General features: G+C 44.9%; 1 protein-coding gene across 1 annotated transcript in view; it reads right to left on the reverse strand.

Annotated features, from left to right (window-relative positions):
• Sema5a (semaphorin 5A) overlaps positions 1-26439 on the reverse strand; it is a 357050-nt gene that overhangs the window by 71721 nt on the left and 258890 nt on the right. The window contains exons 12-14 of the mRNA XM_033758913.1: positions 22694-22890; positions 21795-21858; positions 15786-16084 (exon numbers count right to left, since the gene is read on the reverse strand). Of these exons, the coding sequence (XP_033614804.1) occupies positions 15786-16084; positions 21795-21858; positions 22694-22890 (560 nt within the window). The remainder of the gene's footprint in view (positions 1-15785; positions 16085-21794; positions 21859-22693; positions 22891-26439) is intronic.

Raw genomic sequence — 26439 nt, forward strand, 5'->3', positions numbered from 1 at the left:
AGGGGATTGTACGACGTATCACAGATGACATATCACTGTAAATGGTATGCACAAGTGTGCTTATACGTACTGTATTATGTTCTGTGTTTACACCTGATCACATAGCGTCCCACTATTCTTATCAGTACATGTGGTTCTTCCTTATTCCATTTATTAGTTAACACTTATTTCAGTTTCTCCTTAAAGAGCGAGGCAGCAGAGCTCACTCTGGTGCAGGTGTAAAATATGATAAAATCCCGACAGAGGAACCAATGCGTCACGAGGTGCAGGAACCGAGCATCACTCTGGAGGTGCTTTTCTCAGTCACTCTGTTTCACACTGAACACTGTCGGCTTTTAAAATGTGCCCCTCGGTGGCAGAAGAGAGACGAGAATCTCTTCGTGGTGGTTTTCGTTTCCTGAAGCTCTGAGTGAGGGTGGAAGGGGGCAGCACGCGCGGCGTGCTCTTGCCTTTTGCGCGTATCTTGCTGTGGATCCTTCTCTCCCGATGCAGTTCCTGTTTGCTTTTCTGCACGGGTCACTGGCTTTTCACATGGCCACTGAAAGGGCCAATTTTTGTATGAAAACGTAGCCCTCTGTGAGTAATGCGCTGTCCTCAAATCTTTTTTCTTGTTATACCACCATATAAAATTCCATGCATTTAAGCATTAAATTTTTCTTTTATAGCATCTAGATTCACTATACCACGATCAAAAAGGTCCTCCACACTTAAAAATTATAGAGAATCTTTCTTAGCATTTTCTATGGTACCACTTTATTTTCCTGTTTGAGATCCATTTGAAACCTATTTGAGTAGCCTTCCTTTCTTCCCATTTAAAAAAAAAATACATACCTATTTTAAAATCTAAAATTCTCAAACTTCCACTGACATAAATAAACTCATGATATAAGGAAGGGTTCTTTCCCCTTTTCTCTTAATTTCAGATACCAATTGCTTCACATACAAGTTTATGAAAGAGAGCATGAAAATCAGATTTTAAGATTCTCTAGTTTTTTTAATTTGGAGGTACAATTTCAATAAACTTAAAGAAAAATTAATTTCAGGGACCAGTTCCACTGAACAGAATTTTTTTCTTTTTCTTTTTTAATTTTAAATTGAATTTATTGGTACATTCTAGGTAGACAGTACAGTTACATTCATTCCTGGGATCTTGTACCTTTACATGCCAGGTCTTGGTTCTCATTTTTTCCCCTTGTCCTCACCCTCCCTTCACCCCCTCCTCCCCTCCCCACCTTCAAACACTTTAATTCCATTTTTACATTTTCTCATATTTTTTTCCTTTTCCCTTATTCCCCTTTCCCTATCCTTCTCACTGTCCCTACACCTTTGGACCTTTTGGGGATATACTCCTAAGTGAAATAAATAAGTCACACATATGCAAATACCGAATAGTTTCTCTGGTGTGAAAAACTAAAATAGTACTCAAGATCCTAACGGGACAATTAGCAATGTGAAATAGGAAGAAAAGGGCCACTGAACAGAATTTCACCTGTTGTCCTGTTTATGAAATATAATCAAACCTTCTCAGTCTAACCCAAATGACTTGGTACTTGTTTTGCAGTGATACATCACATGCAATAACCAGCCTAGGCAGTGAGTATGTAAGACGGTGAGAAGTGTACATTCCCGAATCATGAAACATGGAAATGCTAGAGCAGCAGTGGCAAACCTATGGCACGTTTGTTGTTTGTTTTTCTTTTAAGACAAAAGATGCTAAGGTAGGAGTTGTTTTTTCTAAAGTACAACCCCAGTGTTCAGGTTTAACTACAGCATTGGCGCTTTGTGATAAGTAAGTGAGCTTGGGGCTGCAGTTTGTGCCCTGGTCTCTAAAAGCTTCTCCACCACTGGGCTGGAGGATCCTACCTGAGTTGCAACTTTGCAGGTGTATAGTTCTTTGCGGGGAAGCACTCAGCCAAAGACACACCTGGTGGAGAGGGCGCAGGTGCAGTCCCAGCTTTCACCACCCCTGACTGTGACAGGGAGACTGGACCTCAGCCCGTCCGCTCCTCACACATCAGCTAGGTGTTCTAGGTGACACCAGAGAGTGACAGCTTACACACGGAACTGCCACATGCGTCCCACCTTGGGGTCGCTCTGTGTGTGGCCCGGTTTTCATGTTGATGGGCTACACTGTGAAGTTACTTAGGGATTCATTCAAAAGCCCGAGTTCCTTTTTATGTTTCTGATTAAAAAGCAACATGACCACCAGGAAAAATTAAAATTCCAAAAAGGGAACATTCCACCGACCTCCCTTTGCTCTGGGGCTCCCCCTGCACAGCCCTGGAGTCCTGAAACAAAGCCACTGAGTTAGAGGAAATGATGTTGAGCTGTTTTAAATGAAAATCCGCCTGCAATAAGGTCTCCTTCTTCCTGTAATACTGATGGACCTGCACACTCTAAACATTCCACTCACCCCTTAAACATTACAATTTCTATCCAAACACAAATGCCTCTTCCGTAAAAACCCCATCAGTAAATATAATCTGCTCATATAAAATACCTCACATCATGGGCAAAATTCTGCCGATCTCTACCTCTAATGTAAATCATGCTTTAAGAAAGGCCTGTCATCAAAAGGTACTATTTTTGGAAGTTGGGCCTCTTAGATCGGCCATATGGAAAACCATGGTTTTGGATGAATGTGGCCATTGTGAACGTGGCCTTTCTTTATCCTACTTTGAACTGGTCTCTCCTCATGTGGGAGATATTTTTAATAAAAAATTCACCTCAATTCATTGCCCATTCCATACATTTATTATAGCATCATAAATGCACTATAAAGATAGCCAATGGCAACAGTCAACAAAAATTCCCCCTAATTTCTTCAGAATCCTATACTGTCCTCCTTTAATATATACTGACCTGGTATCTAAACATTTCTGATGTCAGGAAGTTAAGTCAGAATCCCGCAGGTTTAATTTTGAAAACGCATTTACTGAGAGTATGATTTAGAGTGAAATATATTTATAAGTAGGCCTTAAATTCTAGATGATTATTATTGTAAAATGTAACCTGAATTTATTTTTAGACAATGCATAAAGACATGGAAATCGTGCATATCAAGGGAGCACCATGATATTTGGTATGTGCTAACAGCTCACTTGGGCCAAATATAACTGTCTCCTCCAACATTTACCATTTTTTTTTTTTTAACAGTGAAAATTTTAAGCTCCTGGCTTCTAGCTTTTTTGTGGTACTGAGAACTGAATTCAGGGCCTTCGTACTGAATTACATTTCCAGCCCTTATTTTTTTTTTTAATTTTGAGAGAGGGTGTCACTAAGTTACCCCCGATGGCCTTAAACTCACAATCCTCTCAATCCAGACCCCTTAGTAGCCAGGGAGAGGGCTGTGTAGCACCACGCACAGCCCTCCAGCTGTCTGAAATGTAGACTTCCTTACTGTTACATAGCACAGCGCAACTTCGTGCTCCTATCTAACTGTAACTTAGCAGCCGATGGGCCCAGTCCCTCCTTCCTCTGTATTCTTCCTCGCCTCTGGTAAGTACCATTCTACTCTAGTGTCCCATTGTTCCACATTTGATTTCATCCTTTCACCAGTTGATAGACACAGGTAGTTTACCTGCCTTGGGAACTGTGACTAGTACTACAGTAAACACGGGAGTGCAGAAGTCTCTGGAGCATGGCCTTTGGACAAACAGCCCAGTAGTGAGATTGGCACACTACTTTCTATCTTTAATTTGGGGGGAGCTTCCATGCTGCTTTCTACAATGGATGCACTGACTGCATTCCCGCCTCTCTCCCTTTCCCCACATTCTTACCAACACTGGTTGCCCTCTGTCATTCTGAGAGGTGCCACTCTCACTGGGGGAAGTCACAGCTCCTGGTGGTTGTGATTTGGATTTCCATGACCATCAGTGATGCCGGCAATCCTTTTATTTACCTATTGGCCATCTGTTAGTGTGGTTTTAGGAAATGTCTATTTTGGTCTACTGCCCATTTTTAAATTGGGTTATTTGGTGTTTTCTTTTTCCTCTTGAGGTTTGGGAGCTCCTTAGATTAAAGCTCTACTTGCCTTTTAACATGGCAGTGACATCAATATATATAAATAAATTCTTCCTGTACAGTTAAAAACTTGCAATTATGCTGTTTGTTAGTTTCAATAAAATAAATATATGGAAATTTGGGGTTTTATCAAGCACTTTCTGAGAACTGTGCCCGTTCTTATTAGATTACCTAAGTATCCATCCATTTACATGCCTTTTTAATGACACGCTGTCACTGTATCACTTTTTCTCAGATATTAAGAATTTTAGCCATGTTAACAGAAAATGTTCAGTAACTGCAGGGCTCTATGAGGTTTCAGCTGCGCATACACTTGGCACATACCTGAGTGCCTCACTGAACAAGACGCAGAAAGTGTGGCTGTGCCGCAGCAAACACAATAGTCTCCGAGCTCTGAGCACCTGCTGCTCAGTGGGGAAATGAACATTTAGCAATGCACTGATAAATAACACCGCCAGCTGCAAACCAAAACCTCCAAGGGGCTCTGAGGCCTGTGGAAGCTCCACACTTAGCTGGGTGGGGCTCGAGCAAGGCAATAATAGGGATGACCTTCAAGCTGGAATCAATGAGAGAAATAGACGTGGTGCATTTGACAGGGGTGAGCAGAACCAGGCCACTCTAGCAGAGGTCAGTGCGGGAAGGAAGGCAGCTGACAGGGAGGCCTCAGAGAGTCGAGAGAACTAAGCTACGAAGCTTGTTGCGAGCCTCTTTAGAGACAGGGTTCCTGGTAAGTGCTGCACACGGAGAAGCACCTCTCAAGTACTGGGCAGAAAACACACTGCAAGCAATGCACTGTTGTTTTTTACTAGCATTATGGTGGCTGTCAATGCTTTTGTTTTGGAACAACATTTTCCTAATTCCCAAGAAGATCTGTGTTTCCTTTCCTGAGCACCACTGTTACCATATGCTTCAGAATGCACTTTTTTAAGAGTTGTGATTAAACACTGCAGCTTACTAGGAATAAGACAAAAAAACGTTCTGGGTAGGCAATAACATCCCTGAAGAATGTCATCTAAGACATCCATAAATCCTTCAAGTGGTAAATCTCACTGGAACATGTATGTTCCTAATGTTCCTAAGTTTTCTCTTCTGCAAACCTCGGATAATATCTATCTCCCACAGCTGTTCTGAGGGTCATATATCATGCAGTTAATAAAACAAAGTTTGTTGAGAGATAAGGATAGACACAGATATTTCAATTATTCCTTACACAAAAGTTATTAGAGGATATGAATTTCTAAGGTGTTTGAAAACAATTGATAGTAAGATCATTAAACCTGCAAATAACGCAGACACCACAGTGAATTCTATTAGAGAAGAGAAGTATTTAAACTACAGTTCTGGACCCATTAATAATGATTTCTGACCTATGTGCATGTAGAAGGCAAAATATCAGGTGCTCAAGACAGAGGAAGAACACAGATGAACTTGCTGTCTAGCAAGGGAGAAAGAGAGTGTGTGTGCGTGTCACCTCATTCCACCACCCAGACAACAACCTTGCAGGGAGAAGTGAGACACTGGTGTTCTTGGAGGCAGAGGGGAGAACAGAGGCCAGAAGACCTGCCAGGAGAGCTGCTGTTAGGCTGGCTTCAAATCCAGATTGGGATGAGCTGAGTGAGAAAAGTGCTGCTGGTCACAACAGCCCTCTGAGGGATGCATGGATGACACGCGGGTAGCCTGATTAGGAGGTGACCAGAGCACCTTGGCCAGACTGTGGTCTCCTCAGGTTTAAAGTAAGTGTAACAAGGTGAACACAATGCTGGGCTTCTGCTGAATCAATGAAATTCAGCTGTGGTGCAGGATGCATCCATGAAGGACCTTAAAATGTGATTTATAATTCCCGAGAGCAACCGAGGCACAACTACATTTGTAATAGTATTCTTAAACCAGGATGCATGCTGAGTAAATAAAGGCACAAATACTAGTAAAAATTTATGCCTTGACTCATTATGTGTATATTGCTAAGGCATTCCACAACAATTCATTATATACTTTATGATTTGTAGATGAATTTAGTGAAATAAATATTAATCAGTGGCTGTGATAGTTAATTCTGATTGACTGGGTGAGAAACGTCTGGGAAATCTGTAAAGTTCATTTCTGCATATGGGCCTGTCCAGCACAGACCAGCTCTGAATGAGGGGTGTCTCGTCCAACAATTTATACACCTGGATGGACAAAAGCAGACAAAGGAAGAAACCCGCTAGTGTAGGTTCTTTTCTCTCTCTCTGCTTCCTGGCTGCCATGAGGTGAGCAGATTTCCTCCACCACACCCTTCCGCCATGATGTTTCTGCCTGACCACAGGTCTAAAGGCACTGGTGCCAATGGGATGATGCCCAAGACAAACCCTTCTTCTCCTGAGTTGTTTATGTCAGGTATTTTGTTACCAATTTTCACACATTTTAACATTACATTTAAATAATTGATATGTCAATAATACAACAGTTCTAGTTAAAATCTGAACAGGCAGATGGAATGCTCAGATTTTCCTCAAAAGTATCAATTAAAAATAGATTCAGTATATGATCCAGCTATCTGACTTCTTCATAGAGATCCAAACAAAATGAAATGTGCTTCCCAAAGACCTAGGGGCTTGCCCATATTCACTGAGGCACTATTCACAGTAGCTAATATAAAATCTCAACCTGGGAACCATCAATGAAAGAATAAAGTGTCATCTATAAAGACAATGGAATTACATTCAGCCACAAAAAAGAGTGAAATCCTGAAAATAAATGGAACTAAAAGACATTATATTAAGTGAATTAAGCCAGATGCAGAAAGACAAGGACACGTTTTTCTCTCACGTGAAAGTCAAAAAGCAGAAGTCACTGAGAGTGTGAATAGTGACTACTAGTGGTTAGAAGTGTCGAGGGAATCTGGATTCGATCTGTCCAATCTGCATGTGTGAATCCAAGTAGCGCACTGCAGTCCATTAATACAATTAATACATGTTTTTAAAGTGTCTGAAAAGGAGAAAAAATAAACATAAAATTGGTATAAATTTCATAGTGAAGAATTTTTGAGAAGCTTGTAAGTTAAAATGTAGTGAAAGAGGTAGAGGACATTTGAAATAAGCAAAGGGGAATTGCTTTCTGGTGTTGAGTGACCAGGGCACCTTCCTGGGTTTCTGTCTTTCTCTAGACTGTGGATGGCTTGTTTCTCCCTTTCTTGCATCCTGAGCTGCTTAACTTGGCCTCCCCATGGGTTTCAATCATTATCAACTTCTCTCTGAAGCAAGTATAACAGCTTCCTTGAGTGGCAAAGTCAGCCTTAGAATGCAGTTCTCCAAGGAGGCTGCCTGAGTTACAGCCAGGGCCATGGACTGAACTCAGGGCAAAGGGAAGCCCGGGAGTATCAACGCCAGACATACGAATGCACAGCTCAGAGGCGGGAAGTAATCACCTGAATGATGACCTCAAAAGGCCATGTCCATGTATCTGAGAAGGGGAAAAAGAAGAATCACTGGTCACTTCCTTAAGGAATAGCTCAGGCTCTCGGTTCTATAATCTCTACTCTATAAAATGGAGATACTGGGCATCTACTGCCTGGAACAGAACCTGGGCAGACAGGCCCAGCTGTTCTCAAAAGGGAGAAGAGCAAGTCCGTGGGCTAACTTCCCTTCAGTGTGGTCCAGGGTAATGTGCAGCTCGCCTGGGAAGGAGGACACACTCAGGTAAAGGAGCAGTTTGCCTTCTCTTTCCTCTAAAGTCTTCCGTCTTATGTTGCTTTAGGTTTTATGTTTGAGAGTTTGATAGTTTGCTTTAGGCTTTATGTTTGATTTTGCCTCCCATTTGGGAGAGGAAAGTTTTAAATGGAAGCTTTGAATAATAAAGAATAAAAGAGACTGAGAAGGACTTCAGACAGGCAACACCAGCTCAGAAACAGACAAGACAAGTAGAAGAGGAAAGGAACCATCTTGTATGGAACTCGTATTATGTGCTGACCTATTACACAGTCTCTGACCCTTCTCCTCCGGCACAGTCACACACCACGTGCCTATAGAAAGAAATTCGGGGAAGCTGAGTGTTACAGGGTAGATCTAAAATTTCCCTTCCCAGGCTCATGTGCTTGGAAGCAGACTAATCAGGAGGCGCACTACTCATCCGTGAACGAGTGGAATGTGGAGGTAGGAGGTGGGGCCTGGCACGACCTGGAAGCCTGCAGTCTTGCACCCAGCTCTGCCCTTCTTTCTCTGCTTCCTTTCTGCCATGGGGTATTGGACTCTCCTCTCACACACTTTTGTGATGTGCTGTTTTTGCCTTGGAACCAACTGACCACGGACTGAACACTCTGAAAACTGTGAGCCACTAAACCTTTCCTCCTCGTTTAAGTTTTGAGTGTTGTATACTTTTTGCCACAGCAATGGAAAATGAGTTATAGATACACTGAATGAGTTGCTTAATTTAAATGCCTTTGCTAATTCCAAAGCTCATGATCTTTCCATATGCAAGATGTTTTGTTTTCCAGATACATGGGAATAGTCATTTCCTTAATGTTCTTTATTCTATTGCACTATGCAGCAAATAAAACTTCAAGGGAAGCTCAGGTGCTGCTACTTTAAATAACTCAGGCATAGGGGCTTGGAGCCTGTAAAACTGCTGAAGCCCAAGCCCTCTCATGCCTGTCTACATAGTTTTAAATGTGGAAGCTCAAAAGCAAGAGGCCCACGGCATAGATATTAAATAATAAAACATTTTCATCGTGAGCTCTTAAGTTGCACTTCTCAATGAAAGTGTAAAATGTTGGTAATTCCATCCATCTTCAAACTTTCTTCAACTGTTTTTTAGAGCACAGATTGTCACTGAGGGGCCAGCTATAAACTCTGTCTTAAGAAAATGAACAGAATGTGGAACCCTAAAGTACTGGATGACTAATGCAACATTAAGGAAAACCAGGAGCCTACAGGAGTGGATCTGATGTATGAAATATTTTTAGTAGGCTTTCCTGCTCTTAGAAATGTATTCCCTATTCCAACAGTAATATGTTGACATTAAAATAGTAGACAAAAGAAGAAGAGAAGCCACATATAATCCAGAAGTGTAGCAAGGGGGCTGGGCACTGCAGAAGGCATGGGCAGGCCAATGAATCTGCATGTGACGGTTTTCAAATATTTCCTTTGCTTTTATTGTCTACTTGGATCAAAATGTATATCTATATCTTTGGTGGATTTACCATGAAAAAAGGTAGCTTAAACTTCTTCACTTCATGCACCCCACTAAAGCACAGCACTTGTTACCAAAGATTTTGCATTTGTAACTTGATGTTCTATGTTTTAGCGAGATTCCCCCAACACTGTAAAAGCTTCAGGCCCCCAAAGTCTATGTCTGCCCCTGATTACAATAAAACAAATAGTAGGAGGCCGTGTGTTTCTTAATTTACTAGTCATGCATGTTCTTGTTCTGTATTCTGGCCCACATCAAGGGTGTTTTTCCCACTCTGCCTGGGGCCTGGCAGTATCACCTCCTGATACAGCAGGAAGATTCTGTGTTCCTGCCCAAGCCCAGCCCAGAAGCCCTCTCAGAGCAGGCTCCTGAGGCCTGTGATTAGCACGCCAGTACAGGCACTTTCGGGCTTTCCTTGCTCCTGTTTTCTGAGTAGTTCCACTGACATTGTGCCCGGAACGTCACCTTGCATCCTTCAGTCTCTGCTTCATCATACAGATGTTTTCACACTCATCACTTAAGGGCTTTGGAAGAATCCACTGGAGATGTGTCAAAACCTGGTGATAAATTCCTTAGTACTGTCAGTCACAAAACAGAATCCTAGTTATGATCCAGATTCAGCTTAGAAATCTCTGGACAGGAATGGCGGCGGGGGAGGTCAGGTCCCAGCGTGGTCCGGGATCAGGCTGCAGCGATAAATCCGAGGCCCGCTGGCTTATCTCCACAGTGGGCATTCAGGCAGTGTGACTTAAGACAGCATTGCTTATTAGACTCCTGGCCCCACGAGGGCAGGGTGAAGGACGCCTCATCTGTCATCACGCACTCAGGGCCTGGCTTCAAGTTTGGCAAGTGTTCCATTCAATGAAAACACTACGGATGAATTCCCCAAGGGAAATAGTCTTTGGTGGCTAAACAGAACAAATGCAAACAAAAACTCAAACCACTGAGCACCAGAGAGCAGCAAATGCAATCTGAAGGGAGAATTTTACTTTGTAAAATGAGTCCACATCGGTGACTTCTGTTTATGTGACCTGTCTGAATTGCAATCTGAAGGGAGAATTTTACTTTGTAAAATGAGTCCACATCGGTGACTTCTGTTTATGTGACTCCTGTCTGAATGGCCAAAGCTGTCATGCTGGGGCCGTGTGGGGACTGCAAGTTTCCTCTACATCTTGCGTAATTTTCCCAGTCAGCAGATGCTCTCTGTAGAGAATACTGAATTATTAGTGATGCCAGAGTATTAACCCCATCTTTAAAGCCTTGTCCTTCAAAGCAATAAATGTCCTGCAGGTCACCTAATTTCCATGCTAATTCCCTTAATGAAGTGTTAATTCCTTTACTAAATGCTACCACTACAGACTAAGGAATCAAGAGTGACCAGACAAGACTCAGGCCAATGGAGCTAATGTCTTCTCCCTAATGATCAATTTTTCCCTTGACTTTTATAAAGTGTAATATAAAATACATGAACCTCCTGTTTTATAAACAGGCTACGATGTTTCCTGTCCCTAGATTTTCTTTTCTTCCCAATGATCTCAGAAGGAAAAATGAAACACACCAAATGCTGAAGTCCAAACCTTTTCAATCTTTTCTACTGTTTTTTATCACCACACTTTTCAGGAAAGAGAGCTCTACTTTTATATAGAAGTTTCTGCCTTATTTTCAAGAGATGAGTAAAAAGCAGAGGACAAAAGCAGAGTGTCCATTGGTTAATTCCTCAAATGTCTGCCAAGCCTGTATTAACTGTGTCAGCAGCACGCTGAGGCCAGGAAGAACCCGGGAGCCCAGGACTGGCCAGCCTTCTGGCTGCACACTCCTGCAGCTGGACTGGGGCTGCCTGTCACACTGGACGTGGAATCCAACTTTCCCTTTCTGAATGATGACTCCTCGTGCGTTCTCACTGTGGTTCAGATAATCCCTTCATCCACAAAGCCTTAACTCTACAACTTGATAGCCTTATCGCCTCTCCTAGATTGTGATGTCAAATGAAAACTAAAGAACAGGTGAGTGTCCACAGGGTGGAGAGTAAATCCAAGTACTCTGCTAGGTAGGGCATTCAGTTCGTGAATTGGCATGTAAGTAACGGCAATTCGCCCGTCCCAAAGGCAGATGATACCTATCTAATTCAGAAGTCAGTGACTACTGTTCATGGGCCACATCCAGCTGGGCTTCTAAAGCAAAGCTTAACCAGAGCAGGGCACAGCAGGCTTCAGCAGAGCCTCACGGTCCTCCTGCTCCTGGACAGGGGAGGACACAGAGGCTGCTACGGGAGCACTGCCCACCCAACCACCTGTGCTCCTGAGGGACTGTCATGAGGCAGCCTCTTGTCATCTTTGGGTTCTGGGGTGCCCCTGACCACCCCCTCGAGGGAAGCTGCAGGCTCTCACACTCGGCAGTGTGCAGACCCGACTCCTGAGCACACTAGTTCCCCTGTTGCGAGATCACCTGGCTGCTTATGCACTGGGACAGGGCACACGGGAACCAACGCCTTTTCTTCTTTCACTTGGCTCCCTGTATAAGAAGCAAACTGCACATAAAGCAGATCACAGTTTCCCCGCCTGCGAACCTGTCAGCCTTGCTCGGCCCACAGCCTGGCCCTGTCGCTGTGGTCACGCTCCAGGGCAGAGTTGAGCCCTGGCAGCAGAGAATTTCTACCTGACAAGCCTCAAGGATTTTCTTTCCCTTTGCAGAGAGAGCTCCCTGAGTCAATGATCTAATCAGTGCTCTATCCTTTAAAAGGACAAAGTTCCTGTCATAAGCTCTCTCATCCCTCCTGCAAGGCTCCTTTTCTAACACTAAGGGCTGCAATCCTCAGTACTGGGAAGGTTACCACATTTCCTCAAAGGGAAATAACAGCATGATTTTGAGATATGACTGTGAAGCCCCAGTCCTGTGGCTGGCCTTTGGTTTTTGTTTTGTTTTTTTGGGGGACACCGGGGATCAAACTCAGGACACAGAGCTTGCAAGGCAGGCAGCAGCACCACTGAGTTAAATCCCCGGCCCTTGGCCTTCGCTTCCTAAAGCAGTGAAATGGGAAGACTGAGAGGTCTTCCAAGAGCCTGTCTTTCCTCCAAGTGCAGCTTACGACTTGGCATTTACAGCAGGTGATAATTAAGTCACCAACTGTTCTAGCTTTTCCACCTTGTGCCTCCCCGTGGGGACCTTTTTTTCCACTTTGAGACCCAATGCTACTACTGCAGTTGCCCCACCATGAGCCGGGAACTTGTGAGTCGGTCTTCGGGTTTCTCAGATTCCAGGCCTTTGTCAAACTGTACTCAGAGCTTGGCCCTCTGGATTCGAGGTTCCTCAAACCCTGCTAAATATCATGGCATGTTATAAGACTTAAGTGGGGTCAGTCAATTGTAGTATAAAACAGGAAGCAGATGGAGAGTAAAAGCTTCTGATGCATCCCATCCTAAGGAGTAAGCATCCATTCCGGGAGCTGCCTTTCCTTCGCATCATTTTCCCATGCTATTTGTTAAGTGTCCCAGAATGCTAACATTAAAACAAGTTTATTTGACTTTACCAACAAACTCAATCAAAATACAAATTTTAAAATATTGTTCAGTAAGATGATCTTCCTGGGGAAAATGCATGCTTTGAATCACAATGACTGTCGGCTGTGGACAGGGTCGGGGAGGCTTTGTCAGGACCCCCAGGAGCAAGAGTCACCAAAATGGGCAGGAGTGGAGACACATCTTAGAATACTTCAGAAAAATGGGACAAGAAGCCTGCTTCATGTTTTTTTGCTCTGCCCGACCCCAAGCGTAAAAAAGAAGTTAGCGGGAAAAACCTTGAGCAGCTGAGTCCTCACTTTCCTGACTGCAAGGAGCTCAAAAGCTCCTCCTACGGAAACAGCCGGCTGCCCTCAGCATAGCAAAGCAGAGAGCCAGAAACACAGCACACACCATGGGCTCAGCAGACAGGCCCTGACCAGGGTCTCGTGCTGCAAGGTTATGTGAGCTGGTGCAGGACAGCAGAGCTCTGCACTGTCACCTCGTGACATGCACTTTGCAGGTGACACCTGCTTCTCCCTGAGCGTGGCTGTGATGACCCAGGAGCCTGGATTAAAACCCAGCACTACGCCTAACAGATGAGACAGATCCGTGAGATGTATGACTCCTCATCACTCACAAATGCTTCACCAGATATCGCTGGGCACTGCCCGTGACAAACAGACACTCAACAAGTGACATCGGTGAGCAAGATATTTGAAGGATCAAATGGGTGATATTTACATTCGAGGACACTGATCATTGAGTCAAGCTCAGTTCCCCTTTCTAAATACTTCAAGAATCTATGTATGAAATGCATTTTGTAATACCTCCTCCCAAATTTCCAATATCCTACTAGGAAAAGGGCTTTATAAAGAAATTAGTGTGTGGCCTGTACCCAACTCGTATTCCATTGATATTAGTGTACTCTTTCAGAATATTTTCAGAAAATTAAAATTACTTTTTTTTGTAAAAGACACCATTCTCCTCCTTGGTTCATAAAACAAACAAATGAACAAAAATATCTGATCGCACAGACATAAGTGTATAAGAATAGCTTCTTTTCTCTAGTGAGTGTGAACTGGGGAGGTTTCCCTCCTTGTTTCTCTGTATCAGCGGCCAGATACAAACCACCACACTCAGAGTGCAGACTCATCACCTCTTGCTCTGAGTGACTGAACAGTTAACAGTAGGGAAAACCAGCTGCAGACAGAAATGTGAGACTATCTTCGCCAGCAGCCTGATGAAGACAGATGAGAGGCCGGGCCTCCTGCTCCTCAAAAGAAAAAGGAGACCCGGGAAAGCTCCCCGGGACTCTGTGGCTGGTGGCTCCAGCCTGTGGGTTCATGACTGGCTTGCAAAGCAGCTGTGGGAGACCAGCAGCTCCGTGCTGTCTTTGCAACCTGGCGTGGGAATTAGGTCCCTGAGATGCACATTTGAAGAGCTGAGCTGTTGTAACCGGGACTCAATGAAGCTGAGCCATCTGATAAGAAGAGCGAGTAGCCTGGTGCTTTGAAAGCCACACACTCCAGTTCTGGCAGCAGAACCATCCTGCAGACAGCTGTGTCTTCCTGTGCGTTATGCTGTCACACTCCCAAATTCACCTCTGGGACCAGAGGTCATGGAGCTGCAGCTGAAAGACCAGGGGCCCTCTGGCTGTGTGTGGTGTGTAATAGGCCCGCTGGCTGCACAGTGACCCTCCTATCACCCTGGAACCATGGACAGCTGTGGAGAAGTCCTCCCCACCCTAGGCAGGTTCTGCAGGGAACTCAAGTCAGAACAAATTGCCAGTAACACAGGTGACAGCAAATGGTTGTCAATAAATATCACTATCTTAGTAATCTTCCCAAAGCATTGTTCGCTGGGAAGGCCCTGACAGGATCCTTTAATCCTCTGATGACAAAGGAGGCTCTGCATGCTAGATTTGATTTTCCAGAATGGTCTTAGAAGGAATATTATAATGACTACACATAAAACCTTCCTGCTATATAAGCATATTCCTCTGCAGAAAGCTTTTGGTTTTACACCATATATCTTATCTCCTTTGATTTTACACCAACTCACACTGTTAGGAAAGAACGTAAGATCTGACATACTTTAGGAAACAGGGTCAAGAAATGGCATGGACAGGTCTGTACCACGAGTCTCGGCCTCTATGTCCTTAAGCTACGGCCCCACACATGTTGTTTAGAAAAAGCATGACCTGAATGGGGTAGGTTTGAGTGATGCAGCAAATTCCATTTCTACACTAAATATTCACTTGTGTATTACTGGGGGAGAATGGAGCTGAGCAAGAATAACGGTCCCTCAGAACCCTGAAACTAGGATTTCCCCAAGGACAACTTTTTTCAGGCCTAAGAATACACGTGCAATTTCCAACATTAAAATACTGGTCACATTTTCACAGTATAGATAGCCCCTTTCCATTTCCTAGGTACCTGGGCCCACATTTTCCACATTAAAATCCAAAGACCTCCATGATCAAAAGCAATACCCCATGGGAGAGGACAAGACTGGCCTGGCGGGGGAAGGAGCAGCACCTGGGCTCCCTGTGCCTACAGGACACGCCCCCATCTTCCGCGGCCACTGCAAGACCTGAAATCCCACAAGGGAGACAGCAGCCAAGGAAGGAGGTGCCCAGGGCAGCAGCCTGTGGAGCTTTCCAGAGAGGACGCCCTGGCAGTCCCACTGGCTCTTCAGCTCGGGGTCATCAGAAGGAGAGCTTTGACCTAGGAGTACACATGTGAGAACATCCTCTGTCCAGAGAGTGTGTTTGTGTTTGGCATTCAAATAAAACATAAGCACAGGCTAGAGTAACACTGAATATTCGCACATCACTGAGAGCTATAATTCAGGGAATACTTCATTTTCACACGGACAGCTGCTCACAGAGGTTACCACATGGCTCACCCTCTATGGATACCTTGCAGTTGTCTCATCAGTTACTCCATTGGTCTGAGAACCTGCATTCTGGGAAGCACTGAGGTACGCAGAATTCAAGGTCCTGGAGCCAATGGACCACAGGGAAAGGGGAAGCCTTCGGCTCCCATGCCCTCCCTCAGGGTAAGCCTTTCTAATGCAGCAGTGTGTGCACCAGCCTACCTGCGCGTGTGGTAGAACCAGCACCTCTTCAGGGGGATCTTGGCCACGTGCTCCTGCAGACCCACAAACAGGACACTCTGGCTGTGGAGGATCTGCAGGCTCCGGATGGGCTCCCTCCTTCTCTCCGGGAAGAGCTCAATCTCTTCCAGCAAACAGCTGCTTGAGGTCTGATTCAGGGGTGCCCGTACTTTCTTAATGGTGCCATAATCTGTGAAGGTGATAAGGTGGGAAGAAAATGGGTCAACGAGTTTCACGGCTGCTTCCCAATTAAACAGAGTATTCAGCACACACAGCCCTGGCTAGACTGGAGTAGACTTATCTGAACATCTTTCAAAAGTGGAGACACGCGGGTTACCTCCAGACCTGCTCCTGTGTCCATCCTGGCTGTGGAGCTCATGCACTGTGTTTTTAAAGCTTTCCAGTCAGGCTAACAATTAGCCAAGGATGAGGGCTGCTCATTTACTATTTGCCTATCCCAGTCACACGACAAGGAACAGGGAGCACATTAAAGGATGCTGTGACCCAAAGTAGGAGGCTTTCTGTGGCGAACACCAGGAGAGAGAAATCCTCAAGGGACAATCTTGGGTCTCCAGCATCGGAGGTGAGGCCTGTGCTGCCAGGGCAGGGAAGACACAATGTGGCTGGCAACTGCAATACACAGGCCAACTTGAAGTGATGGAGCTTCCTCCTTTCCCTGTGGGGAAGCATGGACATTTTTCTCCATCTCCCTTCTTCCTCGTTCTTGTCATCTCCTTCCCCTTTCTCTTTAGGTCCTGTTCTTTGGAATGCTTTTCTTGCTCTCCACTTTCTTCATTCTTTCTGGTGCTCCTTTGCTGCCCTGACCCAGCTCTCCCAGTACCAGGTTTTCTACTCATCGGTGTTTATCTGAGCTTATATATGAGCTGGGCTACTGACACTGCTGAGGGTGAGGGAGCTGGGACCAGCACAGGCTCCCTGCTCAGGCTACAAGGGGCACAGGACAGGGTCCCTTCGGCCCCCAGCGAGGGACACACTGTGGCAAGCACCTGTGTCTGGGGTGCACATACTTGAAGCCCATGACTCCCTGGTGTCTTGCAGTGTAAACCCCACTGCTACCAGCCTGCCCATCCAGGGCCAGAAATCCAGCACTCAAGATCCATCACCTACGCCAGAAATCATCCTGAATACACAGAATGGATGAAACTCACCATGATCCTGAGTTTTGAAACAGCAGAATTCCTGATTTGTAAACAGTGTGTGAGGGTAAAATCAAGAACTTCTGGCTTGAAAAGTCTTTGGACAGAAAATACCTTTCATTTTTCTATCTCCGGTCAAGTCCTCAGAGACTGAGGATATTTACATTTAAAGGAAAATACATATGCATACATGTACATGGCTGAATTTACTTGACATGTATATCTGAAACACCTTCTGAGAACATTTGGCGATTATGAAGTGGCTACAAAGTATATAGCATCAGTAAGCAGTGGCTTAGTTTTACTTCAAGGTGGCTGGTTCAAAGTACTGCTTTTGAAAAAGATCACAATATGCTAACATTTGCTATGTGCTGGGAAGACTAAAAACAGTGTCTGAATTGGAGGAAAGAGATTGTGTGAGTGTGGGAGACAGAGCTAGAGTAAGGATGAGAAAAGAGAGGGGTTGGGTAAAGAGACAAAGGAGAAGGAGAGAGGAAGATGGGGGTAAGAGAGAGGAGGGAAAGGAAAAGGGGAGGCCATGGAAGAGCAGCTGGGGTCCCGCTGGAGAGTCGTGCCTTGGGACTCACAGTATTTTCCCACCAGCGTGCGTGGCACAGGAAACATGGGTTCCAGATATTCAACTGTTTAACAAAGACTCCTTGATGCATATTAGGGATTTTTTTTGTTTTTTTTTTTTTGTTTTTTGTTTTGTTTTGTTTTATTTGGTGATGACTGATCACTCTCATGAACCTGTCCAAATTAATAAAAGACCAAATGTCATTATCATAAAGCTCTTCAAAGTCTTAGGCAATTGAAAAGGATTCAATTTTCAAAGATCTTTAATGATTTGACTTGAATTAGTCATCACTGATCAAAAACTTACAGTGCTCATCTTGTGTTTGATTTTCTAGCTGCGGGGTCTAACACAACTGCAGGGCTTGGTACTTCTGAGAAAGGTACATGGTGTGGGTTCACAGCCTCCCCCGTCCCTCCTCATCTGTGAGTATCTAACTACTCGCAGAGACCACTCTGAATGACCCTCTTCCCTCAGCCATTGCCAGAGCCTCTTCCTGTTTCCTGTTTCTGTGCTCACCCACCCTCAGTCTCAGTCTTGTCTCCTACGGTGACCCATGGGATACTAACAACTGTGGTCTCTGTCTTCCCGGCTGAGATTGGCCCTGCACCTGCAGTGGAGCCTCAAGCGTCTGAGAACCACAAGGTCCTACTCTCCTGGTCACCACTGTCTTGTCATCTCCTACAGCCTCGTCTCAAGGATGATGCTCCATTAACCCCAGTGCCACACCAGGGACTGACCCCCTGTGGGACCCTCCCCGTCCTCGCCAGCTCACCTGGTCCACTCTCAGCTGCTCCTTGCCAACCCCTCACCTCCACTGCCCGATTTTAGATCACCTTTCTCCCCTGCCTTTCCCCAGACAGATGCTCTACTCCCCCTCCCTCTAGAGTCAGCATTCGGCACACATTTGAGGATGCAGCTCTTCTGCCTCCATCCCTCAGGCTTCATCCCAGTCTAAGGTCACTGTACAGTGACCAGCGGTGCAGTGCTGGACCTGGACCCTCTGATATGTGGCTGCATCCCACCTCTGCCTCTCTCCTCGCTGGCCAGCAGCCTTCAGAACTTGTGCACAGCATTAAGAACCTTGGCTGTCCTAGCCTGGTACACGCAGTTCCTCTGCCCAAGATGACAGCTGGCAGTGTCCACTTTACAAAACAGACCCTCTCAACTTCGTAGAGTGGCTACTGCTGTGGGTGCAGGTCGGGAGCTGGAAAACAGTGAGCAAGTGAGACAGGAAAGAAGAAAGGGAGAGGAGAAAATGAAGGGGGAAGGGAGGGAAGAGAGAAGGAAGGAAGGAGGCAGGGAGCAACAGAAAAGGGAGAAAGACTGGACTACAATGAGGACATCATGATTACTCCAATATCTGCTGTAACGTCTTTCTCGTGAGCTTTAGTAAGACTTATATTGGTCAGTATGAAGAGGAAACAAGAAACCTGTATTTTCCAATATGGAAGGATTCCAACCTCAAGTGTCATGAAAGTGTCAATGGAAATCATAATAATAGATCTGATCAAATATTAACTGAAAATTTTTGATAGATAAAAAAGCCCATACATGTCTTGTATATCTTAAATTCAGTACTCTAATCCAAGTCAGTTGCAAGAAAAAAATGCCAGAAATATACAAAAGCTTCTTAATCATTTTTTCTCTGTACTAGGAACTGAATCCTGTGCTTTTACCCTGAGCTATGATTCAATTCTATTTTTAAAAATTTGTATTATTATTATTATTATTATTGTTATTATTGTTATTCACAGATTCTTCACTAAGTCCCTAAGTTGCCAGTGCTGGGCTCAAACTCATGACCCTCCTGTCTCAGCCTCCCAGAATGTTGAATTACAGGCATGTGCCACTTTGCCGAGCTGCTGCAAGATCTCTAAGTGGGACTGAGCTGACAGGACAGCTGTGATGTGAAAGCAGGGATGATGGTTATTACATGAACTTCCAGTCATCGTTATGCTGGGTAGCTCGCGACTCATGCAGAACAGTCCAGAAGCGTGCATATGTCAGAAGATTGCTACATTAAGCACACAGTGTCCATTTAAACTTAACTCCACATAAACCCGGAACAGTATCTGAGTGTTGGAACGTTACTATATCCCGTTCAGTATCCCCCATACACTAAATGAAATTCAGGTTAAATGTGTGCCCAGTATTCTCATTTGGTAACAAACAGAAGGAGGAGGTTCCATCCAGATTATGTGCTTCCCCCTTTGTCTCATGAACTCTGGCAGAAGTCTTAACATTGACCCAGCATTCGGGTCTGGGTTAAGGGGACAGAAGTGAGCGTTCTGGGCATGGGAGCGGCCACCTGCCGCCCTCCACCAGCCACCCATCTGGGCACCAGCACAGGCAGCATCTGTTCCTGCAGGCTTCGCCTCTCTGGGTCACGAGAAGCTAACTCACCCCTGCTTTGGGGGCAGCACCTACTCAGGACCTCTGGCAAACACAGTGCGACTTGCCTGTTTCCTCAAAAAGTCTGTTTCAAAAATGTGAGGAGCAAAGACGAAACCAAATTCAAGCAACAATAGATGTATGCAAGTTGCGTGTTCACTCGAAAGTCAGTAATCCTGGGAATTACAGCCCAAAGAAACGAAGGCCGGATAAGGCATCCTAACCAGCTCAGCCCTCCGATAAGCAAGGGGCTTCTGTGCCTTGCTTGCTTGTGATGAGAGCAGACTGTTCCTGGCACAGGTCACCAGATGCAGGTCTAAACAATTCCTGATCCTGGTGTTTGTTGGTCACCGATGAAGTCAGGGAAGACAGAGACAAATCCAGGCTGAGTCGAATTGCACTGTTGAAAGCGAATCATGGTAACGACAGAGGTAGTGACCTCAACCTCAACAATCTGAGACGAGGAAAATGACCAAAGGGACAAGTCAGAGTCGTCGATGGAATAGTTTATAAAGGTAAAGTTTGCACATTGCTGCAAAGAATGTAAATTCAATGTTCAATGTGACTGCCAGGGAAGAAACATCTCCCCAACACTCACCAGGAGACTGGGGCATAAACTGGAAAACAAAAATCTCCCTAAAGCATCCCAGGCATAAGAAATGATGCATGGACACTGAGGTCTGTGTCTCCCACCTGCACCTGCTGGACAACGGGTCTGGAGTCCCGGACAAAAGAGGGGTTTGGCAAACAGCAGAAGAGCAACAGAAAAGCAAACTACACTCCTCAGCGGGAGAGAAAACAGGACGCGGGCTTCCAGGAAAACACCAGGACAGAGGGCGGCCACACAGCTGGAGGGACAGATGCCCCCCATCTCACCTGGCAGAGGGATGAGCCCTTGGGAGCTGCTGAGACCCCGACAAACCCTCCTGGCTGAGCAAGACCTCGTGGGTTAGATGACTGACTGCGGCCACAAGACTGGGTCCTATCTTAACTGCTCAGTGGGGCACAGGCAGGGAACAGAGACCCCTTGAGTGAATGCGATTGTTGTTGGCTCATTGAGAACCAGACACAGTGACCCCACAGGGATAATCTAGCGGCAGGGGCGGGTGTGTGTGTGTGTGTGTGTGTGTGTGTGTGTGTGTGTGTTTCTCTTCCTATTGTTTTGCAAAATTTCCTTTCACATACAGCTCAGGCTATTACCTACTTTTCTTTGGAGTGTGGCTTCTCTCAAACTTTCCAATCTCCCCAACAGAAACAGCGAAGCTGACAGGACTTTTATCACCTGCAACCTGACCAGTGCAGCACATCCCTTACCACTGAGCTCTTTCACGTCCCAGAGGCTCAAGCCCCAGGCTGGCACTGCCAGGACAATGAAGCACTGTGGAGGCGAGGTATGAGGGTGACTTGGAAGTCACCGGGATAGGGTGCTAGTGGGCTGTAAGAGGAACAGTTTTCTTCCACTACACACCCTCCATGATGCGCTACCCCGTCAGAGAACAAGAGCAACCGGGTCAACAGGCATAAACTGGAATCTCCAAATCTGTGAGAGAAAATAAAGCCCTTCTTCTCCTAAGGTAATTATCTCAGGCGTTACCCTAATAGAAAGCCGACTAACAGAACACCCTAAATGCACATTTAGAAGAAACCCTGACACACTTATCCCTAAAGGAAGATATCAAGGAGAGAGAAATGCAGTCTCCAGCACGATGTGCAAACAAAAATTATAGAAAGCACGGTCATCTTCCTCTCCATTGTGGTAAGAAATACCCCAATTTTCTTAATCCAACAGGATCAATCTTTGAAAGAGAATATGAGTGACATCACGTGCTATGGCCATCTCTAAACGGGAATCTTCATCATCCTTACGCTTTGTGAATTACACTTGCAGGTAGACTTAGAGCTGACAAGGACCGTAACAGCGTGGTGAACTCTGCGGGTGAGGAAAGCGTGGTGCAGAAAGGTGAAGTGAGTTTCAAAGCTCAGACTACGGCACCAGAGCTTAGGCCTCCTTCATTCGTGGTCAGGGCTTTCTTCTGCCTTTTCAAAGGTCTCAGTGTTCTGAAAGCATAAAGGTGGTCAATACAATCCCTGTAATAGCGCATCAGACATGGGATGGCTGCTGAGACCCCTGAAAGTCAGCTGACTGATAGAACAGAATATTAAGTAGAGACTGGTGATTGAGATAAGAGATGAAGGTATGACTTATAGACGTGTGCTTATCTTTTTGTAGAATTCACTACACAGACAACTAATACACAAGCCCAGAACAGATCTGATTCTTCTATGAGGCTTAGGCTCCGTCTCTATGAGCTCCTGAAGCTAACAAAAGAATGGACAATGAAAAAAAAAGCTTCTGATTTATTTCCTTTTTCTAAAGGAGCATTTAATAACACCCTTAAATTACTAGAAGTTCTCTGTTATATAGGGTGAGATGTGCAAAATTCAGTTATTGGTAGTTGAAATTATATTTTTAGAACTGTGGGCTATTTTCTAATTTTCAATATCAAAGAGGCTAAAGAGGGTTTAATAGTCTCAACAAAATTTTATTTTTCATCTTGACAGTAAAGGTCAACGTAAACAAATTCAAGTGCAGGAGTCTCATTGGGCAAATAACTACGTGCTGTAGTAAGAGGAGGCTACAAGCTCACCATGTCCCCCTGGCCCCCGAGCCGAGGTCTGAGTCCTCCGTGTCCCAGGAGGTGACACACGTGGGTGGGAAGGATGATTACGGTGAATCATCTCAGAGGAACAGCAGATCAGGATACAGACGGGTGAAGGAACAGAGGGAAGACCCCGTGAGGACACGGCAAGAACCCCAGGAGCCCAGGAGCGGGGCTGCAGGAGGAACAAGCCCGCGGACACCGCGGGCGTGGACTGCAGCCACCAGCGGCACAGGAGACGGTGCCCGCCGGCTCAGCCACCCAGTCCGATTGGACCCCAAGCCCACAGATGCTGGCGTTCTCTATTCAAAACAGAAAATATAAAATATAGATTCAGCCACCCACATCGTTTGTTCAGAGCAATTTAAAGCCAGATCGTGAATTATGTATCTGTTTCTTCCAAATTATAATATAATTAGATGGTATAACTCAAATTCTGATGGAAAGAGATTAGAAATTATATTTTAGATTCGGTTTTTAATCTGGTGTGGTCGCAAGACTCATAAACACTATTGTTTTAAATAGTTTTATACATTTTAATGAACCCTCTAATACATATGGATGTAACTGACAAAATTATCAGAGCACGGTAAACGACATGGCAAAATTTCACAAACAATGCATTTTGGTAAACATTGCATGGATGGTATTATTGTCCAAAACCTTTATATGAACGTTTCTGGTGAACTCTGGAGGAAAATTAGAATTAAATTAGCATTCAAGAAATTTCACATATCTGACCAAAAAAAAAAACCTCTGATCACAATGACTTTCTTATTGGAGAACTTATAGAATTTTAGTTTTATCAACATTTTAATAATTTATGAAAACGAATCTTTAAAGGAGAAAAGAAAGCAATGAGAGATGGAGTGAGGCAGGGAAAAGAAATACGGTTACTCTGGTATAACACTTACTATCACCAGAGATAACTTTGCTTTTTTATACTTGTATATGGCCAGATCGGCTTTCACAACCCATTAAAGCTCATCACTGATTAAATGAATGCCTAAGCAATACTTACAAGAAAGCCACTTTATCTTACTGTTTCATGGCTTAAACCCGGATATTCCTGAGAACCCAGAACAAGGGGAAAAGACGCAGAAGTACATCTATGCTAAGAACAGCAAACCAGTGCACTTGCAAAACATGAGATAATTATATTTCTTTTTTTTGGTACCGGGAATTGAACTCGGGTCCTTGTGCTTGCAAGGCAGGCCACCGAACCACTGAGCTAAATCCCTGGCCAAGATAATTGTATTTCTTCTAAAATATAAACAACTCAGGGTGGAGTTGTTACACACTTGACATTTGTAAAAATATTCACTTTGTAAGAAAATAAAAAAATGTAGACCAACAAAAAAAAAATTGTGTGGGAGGATGTGATATAAAAATGAAAGGGATTATCAAAAATCATTTGAGGACTAAATCTGTTATCTGTGCTCAATTTTTTATTTGAAATACTCCTTTACTTATATTTTAAGGGAAAGTTTAGCATTCAACTTTCTGTGGGCCGAGTCCAAGACAGGAGTCGCACCTTTGAGAGGGACAGGTAGCCGCTGTGACAGGGTCACCGGGAACCCAGCTGCCACTGCACAGGGACCCCAAGACCACGAGCCAGGAAGCTGAACTACTTCATTTACAATGGTGCACTTAACTCGATTTGACTCTGTGCCACTGTATCCGAGGACCATTTTCCTCACTTGTCTCCTTGACCCAGTTACTCCAGAGCAAAAAAAACCAAACCAAACACACAAAACCCCACCTTTTGTCTTTGCATCTGCCCCTCTCCCAGCTTTATCAGTGCAGTAACGATGAAACGCCCACTCACTGGGCAGCACATCACCATAGCAACAGGTCATTATGTAAAGTTCATCCATTGGGCTGGTCATTATACCAAAGCAGCAGCAGCTAACGCGCTGTACAAGTTCTTTCTCTTAACTTGTAATTGAGTGAATGAATTAAATTGGTCCTGGCACTGGGACCTCAGAATTGCATTTATATATCAGAGAGGAATTAAGAGAGGTAGGGGGAGAGAGAGAGGGACAGAAAAACCAGGTCTCCTTGGCTAGTGCATGCCTGAAAAGGAGGTTTTAATTAACTCCATTATCAGATCCAACTGAAGGCTTATTTTTCCCAAAAAGAGTATGTTAGCCAATTTAAGCATTCCCAGTCATAGATTCAAGGTCACGTATTTGTAAAGCCCAAAGTATGATTTAAAAGCACACTGTCCTACTCCCTGCCCTCGGCACGTAAATTCCAGTCAGGCACCAGGGCACACGGTCTGTCTCTCCTGCTTCCATAACCACACCTGGGGTACAGCAAGCGTTCAAACAGTGCCATGGTCCCTTGACTGGATCCTAGACCCCCGCGGCTCGGCTTAGACTCCTGGCTCCAACTCTTACAGGCTGTGTGGACAGAGGTTACTCAACTAACTCCCTGTGTCTTTTTAGCCCTGGTGCCCGGCTTGGGGCATTGGGCTATTGAATTTACAGGGCCGTCTATAAAGATCTGTTATTAATATTTTCTGGCTGCTGTTTGGCACGCAGAGGAAATGTCCTACTCACATTTCGTGTGAAATCAGCCAGCTCCCTGCCCCCCTTACCTCTGGTCACACATAAATAGAGGGGAAATGATTTCTCTTTTACGGCGGCTCCAACTCCTTGTGAAACAAAACCTCAACAGCTTCTTTCAGCTAAATCACAAGCTGGCGCTTATAGGAAATTTACCGCTGGAGTTTCCTGTGAATAAAAACCGTATTACATTTAAAACAAGGGTGCAATTAATGGAGCCCTCTGGGATGTTTTCTAAAGCTCTCTTCTAACCCCACAGCTTAAATCTAACTCCAATCATTCTGTTAAGGAAGCAATTCAAGTTTCTAAAAGGAAATTACTTGCTTTAGATGTACTGCAACTAATTTACCAAACAACCACCCAGTGGGCAGCATCGGAGGCCGTGCTCCGACAGTCACCAGGCGGTAACACAGCACCGAGACCCCTCTCACCCCCTGCAGTGAGATTTACAGTGTCTGCTCCGTCAATTGTCCATTGAGATGGTTGGGAAAAATCTATGCTAAGCACTTTTGCAACATGTATTTAAAGAATGAGAGCCCTTTACTCCATGGAGTAAGACGTTATTTTGTCATTTTTCTGAGTTGCTGCCTGACACCCATTCTGAGCTGGTGCCCAAGGTTCTAAGAGTATTAGTAGCTTGAGTCTTTGTGAGCTTTCTTCAAGGCATGACCATGTCCATTTCTATGGCACCCAAGATGACCTGGGGTCTCCATTAACGGCCCAGCATTAAAGACAGATTTTCCATGCACTCTCAGACTTACCACATGCAACAGGGAATCAGTATCCAAAACAGCACTTGGTCTCCTCTTTGGACTATCTGTGTATGTACCCGAAATCTCACTCAGCTCGGCTCACCCCACCTTTCAGCCTCACCTGCTTTCTCTACACCCACCACTCCAGCTAAACGCAAGGTATTGCTCTTTCCTGAACAACCCCTGCCGTCCTGTATCTGATGTCTTGTGTATCCTGTGCCTTCTCTCCAGGAAGTCGCTCCCTACCTCCCACCAGGCAGCATCTACCATCTCCAGGAATCAGCACCCGCACCTCAGCTCTAGAGCAATGTCTGAGCTGCTTGGCCCGGCCAGTGCACCCTAGATCTGTGTGCCCCTGGAAGGTTGAGCTGGGTATGGCATGAACTGTAGGGTGAACCCATGTCTTTTCCAGCATGATGGAAACTTTCCTTGACATCCAGTTTTACTGTCACCATGACACTTCTTTGTGAGGAGCTGATGTGAGGAGAGGAATAGGGAGGAGTTAAGACAGGGGAGAGCTCCAAGCTCC

This window comes from Fukomys damarensis, unplaced genomic scaffold, assembly GCF_012274545.1.
Source record: "Fukomys damarensis isolate Sample0158 unplaced genomic scaffold, DMR_v1.0_HiC HiC_scaffold_1, whole genome shotgun sequence".
NCBI lineage: Eukaryota > Metazoa > Chordata > Mammalia > Rodentia > Bathyergidae > Fukomys > Fukomys damarensis.